Genomic DNA, 17,821 nt, shown 5'->3' with positions numbered 1-17,821 from the left:
TCTTATTTTTCAATTGTAAAAAAGCATTACTTTTATTGGAAAAAGGACGTCTGATCCTTATCTCAGCTAGCTGAGGTGGGAATGGAAATTTGGCTAAGGTGGTGCCTTTTTTTCCCTCCCCAACACTATGTAGAAAGTGACCCGTGGTCTCATGTAAGGGCTTGACACTAGATGCAACAGCATGGAGAAGAAGGCAAGGCACAGGCAGAGGGCGGAGGTTGGGTGACAGCCATTCTAGAACTGATTAAGATCAGAGCAGCTGGTGTCTGACCGCCTTCAGTCCCTGCGGAGCTTCGCCCAGAGCCTTGCAAGTTTCACCAGGACCAGGATCCAAGCAAGGTTATAATGCTAATCATGGTTCGCTTTTGTAAGCGCTTGCTGTGGGCCACGCACATTTTATAAGCAATTTTCTGCCAAATGAAACGCTCGCCCCAGGGAACCGCAGGCATCTGGACGCAGTGCTTTGTCTCCTGACCCACCTGTGATTGCTGCCCTTCACAGACCTCCTGGTCAGCCTCCCAGTGCCTCCTCTGCCTGGTCCTTCTTGGCGTGAAGCCTCATGGTTACCTCTAGCTGTGCTTGTGCATCTCAGACGCTCGTCCTCCACCTCTCTGTCCGATTGCTGCCCTCTTGGGGCAGTGCTACCTCAGACCAATCTGCCGGCAATGACCCCCAGCTCCGTTGTTCAACTCTGGAACTTTCTACCTCTGTGGCTGTCCTGAGAAGCATCTCCTCCTACAGCTGGGTTTGGACACGGGCAACTTGAAAACTAAAACAGTAAGTGCTGTATGTAGGTGCGTAGAAAAAACTAAGTGGCTGAGACATTGACAGCTCATTTGTTTGTAAATGCTGTGAAGATGGAGGCGCTGCTGAAGAGTTCACAGATACGCCCACCGATTTATTGTCTCTTGTTTACATCCTGAGTTAAGAGGTCTGCGTTACTAAATTGTAAGTGAAAAAAGTCACTGAGCGAGTTTAAATTGGGCAGAGACTTGGGATAACAGCAAGTGAAGAGATTACCCTTTTCCTGGGCTCCTCCCTTTGGTCAGCCCAATTACAAAGTTAGTGTTGACGTCTGTCATCTTCTAAAATCCTACCTCTTTGTGGGTGCTTGTGTTTCTGGAACATTCACCCCAAATAATAAGGTTTCACTCTCTCCCCTGGTGTTAATTCTGGGTTGTTTGGGAACCTGGCTTCTCCGAAGGAGTCGATCTCCGGACTTTCTAGTAAAGGGTGAGCATAGATGTTTTTAAAAGGGGGTGCTGTACCTTTAAATTCTGAAAGTGAACTTGGCTCAGGAAGGCCAGCAGTCAAGGTCCAGCCCCTAGAAGAGAGAATAGCTACAGATTCTCCATCCTCAGTCTTTGCAAAGGGACTGCTGTGCCAGCCAGGCTCGGGCAGGCTCCTGGCAGCATGGCAGTGAAGCTCGGGGCCCTCCTGCTGGTCCTTGTTCTCAGCCTGGTGCAGGCAGCCTCGGCCCGCCGGAAGCTCCTGGTGTTTCTGCTGGATGGTTTTCGCTCGGACTACATCAGCGATGAGGCCCTGGAGTCCTTGCCTGGTTTCAAAGAGATTGTGAGCAGGGGGGTAAAAGTGGATTACTTGACCCCAGACTTTCCCAGTCTCTCTTATCCCAATTACTACAGCCTAATGACTGGTGAGTAGTGTGTCCTCCTCCAGGCAGGGAGGGGTGGGCTGGAGTCCAGCAGGAGCACTTAGCTCCTGACATTAGAGTCTTATTTAAGTGCTCAGGTTTCCCTCTTCCTTTGGGACACCAGAGATAGGCAGGAAGTATGTGTTCTTGGCTGAGATTTTTTTTTCATGGGTATGTTGTTTTCCAGAAGTTATTCCCAGGACCTGTTTTGGATTCTCAGTGTGGAGAACAGAGAATTACATGAATAGATGATTGTTAAAGTGGTTATTTGTTTTACAAATAAAAAAATTCTAGCCTACTCCATATTTTCTAATTTCAAATTTAAGAAGTCAGCAGGTCTTCATCTGTATCAAATTCCTTTTGTCCCTTTGCTCTGCAGTCATCTGTCATCCTAGAGCAGTTTTGGCTTGTTTGTCAATGCGCTAGATTATGGAAGTTACACGTGGGATTCCTGGATGACTCGGAGGGAATGTTCAGGTCATATCCTGAAGTATTGCTTAGCAATGCTACTTGTGCCTTATTTTGCCTTTTGGGGCCAGGTAAAATGACCTGGAGAGGAAAAAGCTGATGTGTAGTTCAGATTCCTGTTTTTAACTTATAGCATCTGTTAACAAAACAAAACTCAACCCCCCAGCTAACCCAGACCGTGCCTGGAAAAGCTGACTTTTGCCTAAAGATGCCCTTCATCTGGGATTGCCAGCACACCAAATGTGATTCCACAAACTTGATCCTCTGTCTGTGCTCACACAGTGGGATTCCTAGCTTCCAGTTTGTTTATCAGCTAACCTTTGCAAGGGCCAGCAAGAGGCACTCAGAAAGAATTTAGCAAACTGTCCAGGGAGGCTGCTAAGAATGCACTGTTACTGTTGCTTATGTAGGACTTAGCTATGTGCTCTGAGCACAGGGAAAATGCTATAAATTATGTTAACAGGAAAGGGATGAGAACTCTTGTGTCACATTGTGGATCTTCATAGAACAGCAAAGCCCAAGGATTCTGGAAAGAACAATTGCTGTCCCTGACTTCATGCACGGATACTGTATGCATGCGTACATAAAAATGCCATAAAATTAACAGGGAAAGAGACTTTGGGGAATTTGAAATAAGGGCCTGGAGAGGAAAAAAATTCCAAGCTGCACACAGCAAGGAATTTATTTGCTCGTTTTCAAAAATCTCCCCCAACAGATAAACAATCAGCATCTCTCAGATAAAGAGGATGAAAAGGTCTCCTCGTCCTCACTTGGCACGGGTCTCCCCTGGCAGGGAAGCCGTTTGCGGGCTGCTGGGCCACACATAGATGTCATTGTGTGTCGCAGCCCGACCTCAATGCCGTCCAGAGAGTCTCACACCCGCACCCACCCTCACACCAGTTGTCTCCCGGAGCCTTGCTACGAGGCTCGATTCACACACTGCCACGTGCGCTTTTCTCCGTCTCAGTGCAAGATGAATAGTATCCATTTCAGCAAGTCAGACTCCAGTCAGCAAAAGGGACCATTTCAGTTTCCACAGAGAAACCAAGCCAGTGACACGGCCCTTTGTTTGTCAGAGCCGCGTTCCTGATATCAGCACAAGGACTGATTTGCGCAAAGCCTTAGTCACGCAGACACTTTTTTGTCAGGCTGTGGGTGTTTTCTCTGGTCTAGTCATGACAGAGGGACCTTCTCATGGTAGGACAGTGCAGGTCCCATGAATGTCTGACAAAGATCTTACCTTTACTTTTTAACTGAGTCTAGCTCGAGGAAGCCACAAGCTCTCCATATGGCTTATGGCTTTACAGTTTTGGTAGTAAAATGTATGATCTGACTTGAAAGCTTGCTCAGTACTTAAGTTGGCTTTTTCACTTTTATAGAAGCGATATTGTATATGGGATGTGTCCAGCAAGACTCATGTTCACGTGCCAGTGTCTTTGGGTGTGACTTGTACCTGCTGAGTGGACATAAAGGCTTAGAGCGGGATTGTGGGCTGGGGGTGCCCAGCCATCAGGCGGCTACCATCTCTGCCCTGGAACTGACTCGGGGCGAAATCTAGACTATTTCCCTCAAAATCCATGCTTATTTTTCCACCTGATGTTGAAAAATTTCTCTTTCACAAAAGGAAGAATCTATCCATTGCAAATTGTACTTAAACATGTGATTTGAGCACATGAACATTTTATGAACCAACAAGAGAATCATGCTAGATCCTTTTGGTCCTAAAAGATATGCTGCCTTAAGGTTCCTCAGAATTCATAAGACAATGATCTCACTTCCCTACGTGAATTGTTGCCCGTAAGACATAAAGCCCTTGGTGTTTTTCTCTTTGCATGACGAGGAATGATAGGTTATTGGAAAGAACTTGGCCTTGGAGCTGGGAGACTTGGTTGGAGTCCTCGCAGGGTTGGAAAGTCTTCAGGCAAGCCATCGCACTGCCCCAATCTCCGTCTCCTCAGCCTCTGGGTCCTAATCAGGCCAGAATCTCAGGTGCTGTCAAAAGCAGATGTGAAATTAGAAAAAGTTAGGACAGGCACCTCTTGGGAGGCCTACATATTAGAAATTAAGCAAGTGACTGATCTCTGGAGAGGAGAATGCCGTGGGAAGGCATGTGGTTGGTGCAGGGAAATGAACAGTCACAGGATTCGTGAGGCACCTTGGAAATCATCTAGCCCAGTCACTGGCATGAGCCACTGTGATGGATTTTTTTTTTTCTCCTTCAAAATGTATTTGCATCAGGACAAATGTGAGCAAAGTTCCCATAGTGACTGAGAAGATCCATTACGGGACTTCCCTGGCTGCCCAGTGGTTAGCGCTCCGCACCCTGCCTGCCCAGGGCCGAAGTCAATCCCTGGTCGCAGAGCTAAGGTCCCACAAGCTGTGCAGCCTGCCTCCTCCACCCCCAATAAAGAAGATTTACCAAACAATTGATTACTGGGAACACATGGAATCTTAAAACAGGGCCATTCACCCAGGGAGCCTGCATTCACACTGAGCAGGAGAGACACATCGTGTACCTACTAATATGTAAAATGAATGGCAAAGGCTGAATGGTGTCCCTCCAAAATTTATGTGTTGAAATCCCAACCTCCAGTAACCTCAGAATGAAACCTTATTTGAGGACATGGTGTTTAAAGAGGTGATTAAGTTAAAATGATGCTGTTAGAGGGGGCCCTACTCCATTACGGCTGATGCTCTTTTAAGAAGAGGAAGAGACACCAGGGATCAGTGTTCAGAGAGGAGACCACGTGAGGACATCTGTGGTCTCACAGAAGGCTGCCATCAGCAAGCCAAGGAGAGAGGTCTCACCAGAACCCAGACCTGCTGACTCCTTGATCTCAATTTCCAGCCTCCAGGACTGCAAGAGATGGGTTTCTGTTGTTCAGCCACTCAGCGGTGATACTTTGTTAAGGCTGCCCTAGCAGACTGCTACACAAAAGACCAACGGGTAGTTTCCTAATACCCTATGCGAGACCAGAAGAGAGGAGAATTTTCTTCCAGCTGGAGTAGCGTGTGAAAGCATTTTGAAGGAGGTGGCCTCTGAGCTGGAATAAACAGCCCCAAGCATGGCGTTCATCATAATATCTTGCTTTATACATAAGGCCTTTTTCTGAAGAGTTGTCTGCAGGTCAACTTAATTTTAGTTAAAACATAACCACAGTGTAACTGCTATTGGGAAACTTTCTGCTTTAATCTCTAACTGTGGATCTTTTTGTAAAATTATTCTCTTTGAGGTAAATCCCCATTTGATTTAAGTAAAGTTTAACATAAAATCCATGGGCAAAAAGCAGTGGTTTGTTCAATGCAGATCACATGTAAGAGAAAACGTTGAGTGTGTTTTGAGGCAGCGTAACGTAGCATCGCTTTGCCAAGGCCAACGGCAACATTTGTTTGTAATTCTTGAACACTTCTGATTAAACGTTTGGGGGAAGTGGCCCAGAAATGTCCTGAGTTGCAGGGAAACTGGTCTAGAATTTAATCTTCTTGACTATCATCTGCTGAGATGAACATATGCTCAGATGTTTGCTCTACACTATGTTATTATCATGTCAACATTGAGAAACTGCTAAATAAAGTGCAGGGTGACTGGGTACCTCAGTAGCAGGGCTGAGATTGGAGGGCAGGCATCAGAGGCTGGGTTCTCACATGGCAACCAGCAGGGCCCCGACCCGAGTCCTGGTGTGCCCAGAAGGTTGTGCGTGTGACCTGGCACCCGGGACAGAGGTCTCCTTACCAGCAGTCCAGGAGGCAGCCACAGCCTGGATAAAGGCACTTGGTTAATCCTCTGCTGGACTCAAGGCAAAACCGAGCATATTAACTGCTTAGAATGAGTATCTGTGCCGATGTAGTTCTGACCGCCCTCCTAGAAATGACACGTGAAGAAAATTCTTCCCAGATACCAAGGCCCCACACTCTGGAGTGAGGGATTGTTGGGTAAGGTAAGGTTTTCCTTGCCTTTAAGAAAATAGCTGATCTAAATTAAAACCGGCTGTCACTTGGACCAAAGGAAATCAATGCAGAAAGTACTTGAGAAATCATGTTTCGAAAAAAAGTCCACGTCCTCAGCCTTCTGGAGAATTCAGGTTTCACTTGGGGGGCCTCTGTGCGCTCACAGCACAAGCCGCATGGACAGGGCCTCTCTCTAGGGCCCCTGGCCTCTCCTCCCCTGGGGCGGCGTCTGCCCGGAGCTGTTCAGCCCAGAGCATTGGCATCCTTGGATTTAGATGCCTCCTCGGGTACCTCTCTCTCAGGGCCCCCTCACTCTCCTGCAAAACCCCGTCATGCTTTTGTTTTCAGCAGCAGACTCCTAGCGGTCAAGGGTCAGTCCTCCGCTTTGGTGGCCTCCTTCCTTCCCAACAGCTCACTGAGCTCCAGGATGCCCTTCTCTCTCCGTTTCCTCTCATTTCACTGACTACTCCTCAGTCCATTCTGTTTTTCTCCTCATCCTTCTCACCCCCTTTTCTCTCACAGCCGAGTCAGCAGTACTTTCAGGACGGATTGTAAAGCCTCTGCTTCTCTCACCTCCATCCCTGGGCCCCTGACCAGAGGCAACACGCTCTGTTTCCTAGAGCGTCTTAATAGCTTCTGGTCCCCCAGCCTCTCTGCCCTACAGTCTGTCTCACATGCAAACCAGACTAGTCCTCTTAAAACACATGTCTAATCGTGTCGCCTTTCTATTCAGACCCTCCAGTAGATTCTGCTTTCACTCTGAGTAAAATGTCAAGTTCTTACAGAATTGACCCCAGGTCACCCAGCCCCTTTCCTGCCTCATTCTCCATCATTTCCCCCCTTGTTTCCTCACCTGTGCCAGGCAGGTGGCCATCCCAGGACACCTGAATTTGCTGTTCCTTCTGACTGGAATGCTTTTCCCTAGAAAGACCCAAAGTTTGAGGGATCTTAGTTCCCTGACCAGGGATTGAATCCGGGCCCTCAGCAGTGAAAGCACCGAGTCCTAACCACTGGATGACAGAGAATTCCCACTCCATTGGTTTTTTTAGCTCTCTTCCCTGAAGTCACTGCAGTGGGTACACCTTCCATGGCCACCCTCCCATCACTCGCCTTGCTGTCTTCAAATAAAATTTATCCTAGTGAAGAAGCATTATAATAATGATTAAAACATTCAGAGTTTCAGGGAACGTTGATTATTATTTTGATTTTAGATACCACTGAGCTAGCAGGCAGAGGAAAAGACTGAAATTATGTTTTACTTTATGAAAGCAATGAACAGATATTTAGGTGAACCGATGACCATTTATGTCTAATGATCTTATATAACCTCAAAATATGTCTATCCGTTTCGTTTTACATGTGACTATAAGGTTGGAGGCCGCACGAGGGTTGCAAAGGAAGTCGCCGATAAGGCGGGTGCTGTGTCAAAGCAGGGCCTCGAAGGCCTGGGGTGGGGGGTTGTGGGGGGAGTCGAAGCAGAGCATTAGTCATCAGCGTAGCCCAAGGCAAAGCCTGATTCCAGCCACGGCTGCCGAAACCAAGAAGGAGAGGCACCCGTGAGGCACGAACAAGGCAAACGGTTCGGAACCACGCAGACAACCATGAGAGGACAGCGAAGGCCGAGTTTTGGGTTGTCCAGGCTGTTGGACCCAGGGATGGGTCTGGTGACTTAAAGGGCCAGCCTGTCTCGTGTGTCAGGCTCCACTCCAGATGCTTAAGACCCAGGCTCATGGGAGGCTCCTTAGATAGTTGAGAACATGAGATGGTTTATGGGCTGAATTGCATCTTCCTTGTTCAACACACACGTGTATGTTGAAGTCCTATCCCCCAGTGCCTCAGAGTGTGACCGCATCTGGAGACAGGGTCTTTAAAGCGGCACTTAAGTTAAATGGGGTCTATAGGGTGGGCTCTAATCCAACATAACTGGTGTCCTTATAAGAAGAGGTGATTAGGACACGATGGGCACAGAAGGAAGACCACGTGCAGACACAGGGAGACGGTGGCCATTACAAGCGGAGGAGAGATGGCTTTAGAGAAGACCAACCCTGAGGACACCTTGGTTTTGGACTTCTAGCCTCAAGAATTGTGAAAAATAAAAGTTCTATTGTTCAGGCCACCTGGTCTGTGGTACTTTGTTACAAGAGCTCTTGGAAACCAACACAGGCGGGATGGGGACACTGGAAGAATGAAGGCTTCTTTAGACAGACCACTTCCATCCCTAAACCTACTTCTGAGAATTTCTGATGGTTTATGCCCTGAAATTGAGGTGGTCATGGTGTTTGGTTTCCTAGGGCTGCTGTAACAAATTACCACAAACGTGGTGATCTAAAATAATGGAAATTATTCTTTCATAGTTCTGGAAGCTAGTCATCTGAAATTAAGGAGCTGGCAGGGCCATGCTCTCTCTGAAGGCTCTAGGGGAGCATCTGCTCCATGCCTTTCTCTTTGCTTTCTTGTGTTGCCAGCAGTCCTTGCTATTTCTGGTTTGTAGATGCATTGAGGCATCACTCCAGTTTCTGCCTCTGCTGTCATGACGTTCTCCCTGCGTGTCCCTTCTTATAAGCACACCAGTCATGTTGGACTAGGGCCCATCCTCATAACCTCACCTTAGCTTGTTTACATCTGCAGAGACCTAGTGTCTAGATAAGGTCTCACTCACAGGTGCTGAGGGATAGCACTTCAATGTATCACATATCTTTTTATAAATTTATTTATTTATTTAATTTATTGGCTGCATTGGGTCTTGGTTGCTGCACAAGGGCTTTCTCTAGTTGCTGAGAGCAGAGGCTACTCTTCATTGTGGTGCATGGGCTCTTCACTGTGGTGGCTTCTCTTGTTGTGGAGCATGGGCTCTAGGCACGTGGGCTTCAATAGTTGTGGCACGTGGGCTCAACAATTGTGGTGTACAGGCTTAGTTGCTCCGTGGCATGTGGGATATTCCCAGAGCAGGGCTCGAACCCGTGTCCCCTGCATTGGCAGGCAGATTCTTAACCACTGCACCACCTAGGGAGTCTCAACATATCCTTTTAGGGAACACAGTTCAACCCTCAGCACGTGGTATAGTGGAAAGAGCTGTAGATTTGTGGCCGAAGACCTAATTTCATCTGTTCTCTCACTTGCTGACTTGCAGGATTTGAACAGTGCTTTTCAGTTTTCATATTATTTAGCAATAGAATGGAGAAAGTAAAACTTACCCAACAGGCTTATTGTGAGGACAGAATGAGAAACTTTGTGTAAAACCACTGTTATAAAAACTGTACATATTACTCACTTTATCAATAAGATTAGGCCAAATCGTGTTACAGTAACAGGCTCTGTCAGAGGCTTACCACAACTAAGGTTTATTTTTCACTCATGTGCATGGACTTTAAGGATTAACTGCCCCATTTCCTCTTCATTTTGAGACATAGGCTGAAAAAGTAACTTCTAAATGAGACGTGCTTCTTGCATAGCAGAGGGAAAAGGAAAATGACCGAACCGTGTAATGATGCTTAAAAGGTCTGCTCAGAGGTGGCACAAGTCATATCTACTCCCATTTCACTGGCCAAAGCAAATCATATTGCCATGCTTGATGCCAATAGTTCAGGATATATAATCCTCCCACAGAAGCAGCGGGAATTATCTTTAACATTGATGCACTGAATGGATATTAGTTGCATTTTATAAGAAACTTGTAGGTCTTAATTAAAATCAATGGCATAGAGATAAGTGTCTGCAACTCAGGGAGACAGGTCTTATTGGGAGTTATAATGGCCTTGAAGCTGTCCATGGAGAAAGTGGACCTAGAAGTAAACATTGAAAGGGGAGTGGGAAGATTTTTAGTGGAGATGAATTTTGGGCCAGATCTTAAAAAAAAAATCTGTACAGACTCTGATGAGGGACACGGCATAAGTAAAGTCAGAGAAATAAAATCAGAGACGCATTAACAAGACAGAGGGAAGGGTACTATACTTATTCACCGTCCTGGTATGGGGTGGAGGGTTAGAGAGAGAGGTGAATTTGTTTAAAAAAAAAAAAAAGACATGCAATTGATAGAAGGCTTTGAAAGCTAAATTGAAAATAATTCAGTAGGCTCCACCTTTCCTTTTTTTCTACTTCAAACGTCCGAGCATCTATTCTTTCCGATGGGCTGTAAGTGAAGAGTTGAATTTGAGACGCGCCCTTGAGGCAGAACTTGCTGATTGGGTAGTGAGTGACGGTGGAGGAGCTGAAAAGAAGGAAACCTGAATCAATTTCAAGGCTACAAGAAATTCAGAAGTCTTGGGCTCCTATGAGCAGAGATGGGAAAGTTTGGACGGCTGTTTACTTGACGAAGTAAATTTTCATCAGATTAGATTTCGGGTTGGATTAGGGTATTCACCTGGAGATGGCCTTTTATGGGGATCAGAGACACTCTCTTAAAAGAGAGTTCCAGAAACATGTGGAATAATCATGGGGGTCAAGGAGAGAAATTGCTCCTGTGGGTCCGAGTGGATCCCAGGATATGGACTTCTCATCTCTGCTTGCCCCACAGCTGGTAGAGGACATGTCTCACAAACACACAATTACATCTGTCTGCTCATCTGCATGAACTCTTGTCTGAATTTTGCCACTTACTTCCCAGAGACACCTAACAACATCTGGTGACGTTTCCACTTAAAGCCACGGTGTGTGTAATGGGTCCTGAGAAAGCCGCTGCAGAAGCAGGCTGGGTGTGCGAGCTGTCAGGTGACAGGAGTCGTGAGGAGCACTCAAGGCTCAAGCCCGGAGGAAAAAGAAGCGCATTCCAAGAATTTATGAAAATAATCTCTCCTGGCACGTCATTATTTCAGCTCCCATCGCCAGACTTCTCGACACTGAAGTGCCACTTTTCAAAAAGCATGTTTCTCTTGGCTTCCGTGGTGATGCCAGGGGGTTCATTTGGCTGCTGGAAACTCACTCTCTGCAGGAGGGGATGGTAAGGGTGGTGGGCAGAGCTGAAACACGTGGTGAAAGCCCTTGATTATGAGCACAGCAGACCCTCTTTCAGGAGTTTCCCCTCCCGGAGCCAGGTGGTCTCCGCACCAGGCTGGTCTCCCGCCTCACTCCCCCCACCCCCCACTGATGGATGGGACCACAGGCCTCCCGCCAAGGCCGCTCTCAGGATGTGCTTCCTCATCAATGCCACACCACAAACGGGTTAAAGAACATTTAAAATGGATTCAGAGGGAGCCTGAGTCAGCATGTTAACATTTATTTCAGGAACACTTTAGACAACACCTACTGGGGTTTCAGAGTCCCCATCCGTGAATAAGGCCATTGTGTCCACAGACTCCCGGGCGAGGTCCCGGGGCTGGTCTGGGGCTCCTCTGGGTCCTGTGTATAGCGTCTGGCTCACGTTGGATCTTGTGCTTGATTACAACTTCAGCCCTTTCCGCAGCGAGGAGAAAGGGCTTGACAGACGGGTCACAGAGCCACAAGGGACAGCCTCAACTGGACGAAGGGCTGCCCAGGCTGGAGTTGCAGACAGGCTTGTGGTGAGGGTGCCCAGCTTTTAAGAGCGGGCGCTGCTGTGGTGCCAGGCCTGAGGCAGGGGGAGAGCTGGGGGTCGTCGCGAGAACTCACGTAAGCGTCTGCAGCACCGCATCCGCACCTGTGTCCCATGGGCCACGAAAGGGCTACAGGTGTGCTCGGGGGCCTGGTCCCCTGCCCCGTCACCTTGGGAAGGGCAGCCTTGTCTGTTCGCCCCAGGTTGCCCAACCGAAATGTCCGACGGGCAGCAGGTTGGCAAGCCCTGGTGGACCAGAGAGAGTGCAGGGAGGGGGCCGGGGCTTCCCTCCGAGGAGCAGGACTAGAGAAAATCTACGAGGCCCGACCTTGGGTTCAGCCTCTGAACGGCTTCTACCTACCGTAGTCCAGGCCGTCCGCACAGCAGTCTACCCTGCTGCTGGTCTGCACTCACTTATGGGAATGGAACGTGGGCAGTCAGTACATCTGGGTCCAGAGCTTGCTCAGAAGAGACGGTTGGTTCATGTTTGTGGAACATCTCTGGTTCGGTGTCAGGGACTGGAGCTGTGTTGGATCCTGTGGTGGAAGCCTTATATTACTTATCTGGTTTCTGAGGTTCTGGGGTTTGGTTGCTGAACCTCATCTGGTGAGGTCCCACTGTTTTCTAACAAACCACCATTTCAGTCTCACTGAATTCTGGACTCCTCCAGCCATACTCCGTAGGCGTCTAAGTCCCCACCTTCATCCTCACGTGGGCTGTGCTTTTCCTCCCCAGCGTCCAAAGCAGCACCACTGCCACATTCAGCCTGTCTTCCTGGACTTCCCAGCACCCAAGGCTCTCCCGGTTCTGCTGCACTCTGTGGCTGGATCTAATTCCAGGTTCTGGTTACTCCCAGTCTGGCCCATCCCCCACAGCTTGGCCAGCTGGCCTTGCCCCAAACCATGACACCCCTCCCTGTATGTTTTTGTGTGTGACTTTCATAGTCCATTTTAGTGTGCATTTGTCCGTGCAAAACAGAACACTAAGACTATATGAATGAGCTTGGGACTATGTAACAAAACCCACTACATCCTGATCCAAAGTTTCCCCCAAAGACATTCAGAGTTACAAAATGTGAAAAGCAGAAGATGCCTTAGAAATGCTAGCGCATTTATTTGTCTCACTGTGCAGGAGACTGGGTCGTAAGATTCAGCTCCAGCATCTAGATGAGGGCAGAACCTCACCAAGCACAGGCCTCTGAATCAGGCCAGGGTCTGGCCTCCCTCAGATGTACGAAGGTGGAAGCCGAGGGGTCCCTTCCAGTCCTCCCTGCCTGTTTATCCGTGCTGGCCACTTTGCCTGCGCTCTCTGAGCACTCCACTCTTTCCTGGCTGGGTTCCCTGCTTCTGTCGCTTTTGCTTTTTTTCTCATCCTCAATAACATCTCCCGAGATGTGTAAACTGAAGTGGAGATGGGATTTGAAGAAGCTTTCTGTATAGATTTCGTGAAAGATCTGGTCAGGGAGGAGGTGGAAGCACCTAGAAGATTGTGTGTATTGGGGGTGGAGGGTGTTTGGACTCAGCTCAGCCATCCTCCCCACTTCCCAGGGCCTTGGAAGGTCACAGAGGCTTGTTCTTCACAAGCCTTAAATAACCTCACCAAGTTCTGATGGAACAGATAGGAAAATCACGTTCCAGAGAATTCACTCCCAGACTGTGTCAACAGCTTCTAAAAGCTAAAATAATCAAATGAAAACAAAAATGCCTTTATTTACTCAATTCTCAACCACCTGTTGGACCAGTCTTTTGAAATGTGTAGCCAGCTGTGTGGTGAATCTTACCTCAGGAGATTCTGTCAGTGGACACAGACTGTTTCCTACCCTTCAAACACAGGGATCATCAGGGCTCTGTTGGCCAATTGTGAAACCCCTGTGGGAATGGAATTTTGGAGAATGACCTCTCTACCTCCCTGTTTTGGTTGGAGGCCTCTCTGAGAACGCCTAGTCCTTCCCTCTGCTTATACTACTTATTACTTCTGGAAGGGCTCTACTCCCCATCCTCCGTGGGACCCCAGAGCCTCCACCCCAGCCCGGCCCAGGCTGCCCTCTACCCATCTTTCTCTCTGAGGCCAAAATAAGATGTCTCCCCCCTACAAGGCCTTGACCCACAGATAGTAGCATCTCAGAGCCGGAAGGTGCTTTGAGATCTCATTTTCATCCATTTGCTGACACCTTTACCACTAACTGTCTGAACCGCAGAATTTGGTAATTACAACACATAATGTTGATATATATTCATAAAGTACATTCGTGTATGACCATTCCCTGTGCAGGGATATATGATTGTTTCCTAGGTGAGAGGTGCTGTCCTGAAGGGGCATGGCCTCTGTCTTGGATGAGCTTGCAGTTAAGCTGAACAACTCAGTGCATGAGGAAAGAAATATAGTCATAGGCCAGGATGGAATAGGCACAGGGGATGCGGAGACCACTTCTGAGGGTGTGTGGTGGAGAGGGAAGGTTTGCTGAGGTGGTGGTATTTGAGTGAAGCCTGAAGGATTTGGGCAGGTTGAAACCTGGAGGAAGGGCCATGAGGGTGAATGGTGTCGCTCAAGTCAGTGGGCAGAGGCGGGAATGATGGGGGGCGTCTGGAGAGCAGAATGGGGCTTTGAGACGATTACCCTGACATTTCTGAGCTGTGTGGCTTTGGGAGAGGCCATCCAAGTCCAAGGTGGGAATGAAGGCGCCTGAGAGTCAAGTTCCCAGAATTACGTAGCCCATCCTGTTTTCCTGTCTTCTTTGCTTCCCTCAAGGCATATATGCCTGCCTTCCTCCCTTCCCCTTTAAAGTCATGTTCACAGTGTGTTTAAATGAGCTCAGTTTGAGATGATAAAGTCCCAAAGGAAGGTGTGTGTCCAACAGGTAATATTAGCTGTTGTTCCAGAAACAGACCTCTCCAAAGACAAAAGGGACTGGACACCTACTTGAAACATGGTGGAGGAGAGTATATAGGAAGAGAACTGGCTAATGTTTCAATAAAATATATCAATACAGTATCTAAGTCTTATACTTTGGGAACTTGCAAGATGTCTGGGTGATGATTTCTTTACTAGCCATGAAGGCCTGGAGATACAGATTTCAGAGTTGTCCTCATAGAGGTGGACAGGATGTGAGTAGATGCGGCTCTCTGGGAGGACTGTGTCAAGAGAAGAGAAAGAGGGGGCTTCCCAGATGGCACAGTGGTTAAGAATCTGCCTGCCAATGCAGGGGACATGGGTTTGATCCCTGGGCCAGGAAGATCCCATATGCCACAGAGCAAACTAAGCCCGTGAGGTGACAACTACTGAGCCTGTGCTCTAGAGCCTGCAGGCCACAACTATTGAGCCCATGTGCCACAACTACTGAAGCCTGGGAGCCTACAGCCTGTGCTCTGCAACAAGAGAAGCCATGGCAGTAGAAACCCGCACACCGCAAAGAAGAGTAGCCCCCACTCGCCACAACTAGAGAAAGCCTATGCAACAACGAAGACCCAACGCAGCCAATAAATAAATAAATAAATAAATAAATAAATAAATAATAAATAAATAAAATTAAAGAAAAAAGAAGAGAAAGAGGTCAAGTTGAAACCTTGGAAGACCTTCTTAAATTTAGGGAGCACGATGTAGAAGAGACAGGAAAGGAGACAAGGAAGGAGTAAAGACCTATCACACAACATTCTAGCAAAGACCTCAAATGAAAATCAGGAGTCAAACAGGGTCAGAGTAATCAAGGAAAGATAAAGTTTCTATAGGAGACGGACAGTATTATCAAATATAAAAATTTAAAAGAAGAAACAAAAAAGAGGGTTTGCATGTAGCAACAGGATTTGGAGACCAGTAGGGAGAAGGAAAGGTGAGACAAGGCTTTGTAGATAAAGCCTGCATTTGAAGGACCTGGGGGCTGGTATTTGACTGTGTAGCTGAGAATCTGGAGGTTGTAACTTAGTCTCGATATGCTAATTAGGTCCTATATATGGATCTATATAGTTATGCTCTCAAGCCATCTTTTAAAATGATTAACAGGTTTATTGAGGTATAATTTATGTACCATAAAATCCATCCATTGTAACTGTACAATTCATTGACTTTTAGTATGTTTACAGAGGTGTGCAGCTATCACCACAATATAATTTTAGAATATTTTCATCCCCCCAAAAGGAAAATTTGGGCTAGGTAGTTGCTCATCATTTTTACCTCCAGCCCTAGGTCACCACTAATCTGCTTTCTTTCTCTAAAGATTTGCCTTTTCTGGACATTTCATGTAAATGGAACCATGTGTTCTTTGTGTCCAGCTTCTTTCACTCAGCGCAATGCTTCTGAGGTTCGCCCATGTTGTGTCAGTACATCATTCCTTGTTATTGGCAAGAAGCATTCCATTGTATAGATAGGCCACTTTGTTTATCCAGTCACCAGCTGATGAACATTTGGGTCATTTCCACTTTTCAGCTATTGTGAATAAGGCTGCTGTGAACATTCAGGTACACGTCTTTGTGTGGACATATGTTGTCATTTCTCCTGGGTAGATACCTAGGCGTGAAATTGCTGGGTCATATGGTAATTCTATATTTAACATTAGGAGAGATTGCCAAACTGTTTTTCAGAGTGGCTGCACCATTTTACATTCCCAGTGTATGAAGATTCCCATTTTTCTACATTCTAACACCTGTCATTGTCTTTCCTTTTTTTACTGTAGCCACTCTAGTGGGAGTGACGAGGTATTTCACTATGGTTTTGATTTGTATTTCCCTAATAACTATGATGCTTACCATCATGTGCTTATTGGCTATTTGATAACTTCTTTGGGAAAATGTCCACCCAAATTCTATTATCCATTTTTAAAAATTGGGTTGTCTTTTTATTATTAGTTTTGGGAGTTCTTTACATACTTTGGATGTATGTTTCTTATGGAACATATGATTTGAATACATTTTTCTCCCAGGCAGAGGGTTGTCTTCACTTTCCTGAAGTTTCTCAGAGTGCAAAAGCATTTAATGTTGATGAAGTCCTGTTTATCAGTCTTTTCTTTTTGTACTTTTTGTGTCATATCTAAGAAACAATTGCCTGATCCAACATCATGAAGATTTACTCCTGTGTTTTCTTCTGAGCGTTTTATACTTTCAGTTCTTACTTCTAGGTTTGCAATACATTTTGAGCTAATTTTTGTGTATAGTGTGAGGTAGTTGCTCTGGCACCATTTGTTGAAAAACCTATTCCTTTCCCACTGAATTTTCTTGACATTTTTGTAGAAAGTCAACTGACCGTGACTGTTAAGAGTTTATCCCCGGGATCTTGGTTTTACTTCTTATGAACATCCTTATGCCAGGACCACACTATCATGATTGCTGTAGCTTTGTAGTATGTTTTGAAACTGGAATGTGTAAGTCTTCCCACTTCTTACTTCTTTTTGAAGATTGTTTGGGCTGTTTTGAGTCACTTGTATTTCCAAATAAGTTTTAGGATGAGCTTTTTAACTTCTGGAAAAAATCCAGCTAGGATTTTGTTGGGGGTTGTGTTGTGTTGAATCTATAGAACAATTTAAGAAATAGTGCTAATTTAACAATGTTGTCTTTTCATCCATAAACATGGGATATCCATTTATTCAGGTTCCAAATTCTTTCCACAATGCTTTATAATTTTCAGTGCACACGTCTTGCACTTTTTAAAAATAAAGTATTTCTAAGCATTTTATTCTTTTTGATGTTATTGTGAATGGAATTATTTTCTTAATTTCATTTTTGTGGTGTATGAAATCACAGTCGATTTCTGGGTGTTGATCTTGCATCTTGCTACCTTGCTGAATTTGTTTGTTTGTTCTAATAGTATTTAGTGGATTCCTTAGGATTCTTTGTGTTGCAAGAATCTACAAGATCATGTTTTCTGCAAATGAAAACAGTTACTTTTTCCTTTCTAATGTCGATACCTTCAATTCTTCTTTATAAACACCTTGGGAGTAATGTAAGGACAATTTTGCAGATGAGAGAAGTCAAATCTGGGGAGGGTACACAGTTTGTGAGAGGTCACCTTGCCAGGAAGTGGGTAAATCAGGACCAGAACAGAGGACCTCTGCACCCCTCCACCCTGATCCATCTCTCAGCATCTTTACCACACTGCCTCTGGTTGGTGGAGTCAGAATCTGAGAAGACAATGGAGGCCACTGTCTCTGCAGCACTCCTCTTGTCCTCCTCTGTCACAGCAGCCAGATTTAGTCAAGAGGGAACAGAATGTGCATTTCCCAAATGTCTACAGGATTTCTACATCCGTATCTACAGAGCTCA

The 17,821-nt window shown here is 46.3% G+C and overlaps 1 protein-coding gene across 1 annotated transcript in view; it reads left to right on the top strand.

Annotated features, from left to right (window-relative positions):
• The first annotated feature begins 1,318 nt into the window (after positions 1-1,318).
• ENPP6 (ectonucleotide pyrophosphatase/phosphodiesterase 6) overlaps positions 1,319-17,821 on the top strand; it is a 102,790-nt gene continuing 86,287 nt past the window's right edge. The window contains exon 1 of the mRNA XM_057697417.1: positions 1,319-1,654. Coding sequence (XP_057553400.1) covers positions 1,414-1,654 — 241 coding nt within the window. The 5' untranslated portion in view covers positions 1,319-1,413. The remainder of the gene's footprint in view (positions 1,655-17,821) is intronic.

Source organism: Hippopotamus amphibius, chromosome 10, assembly GCF_030028045.1.
Source record: "Hippopotamus amphibius kiboko isolate mHipAmp2 chromosome 10, mHipAmp2.hap2, whole genome shotgun sequence".
Taxonomy (NCBI): Eukaryota; Metazoa; Chordata; class Mammalia; order Artiodactyla; family Hippopotamidae; genus Hippopotamus; species Hippopotamus amphibius.
This window is presented reverse-complemented; position numbering and strand designations above follow the sequence as displayed.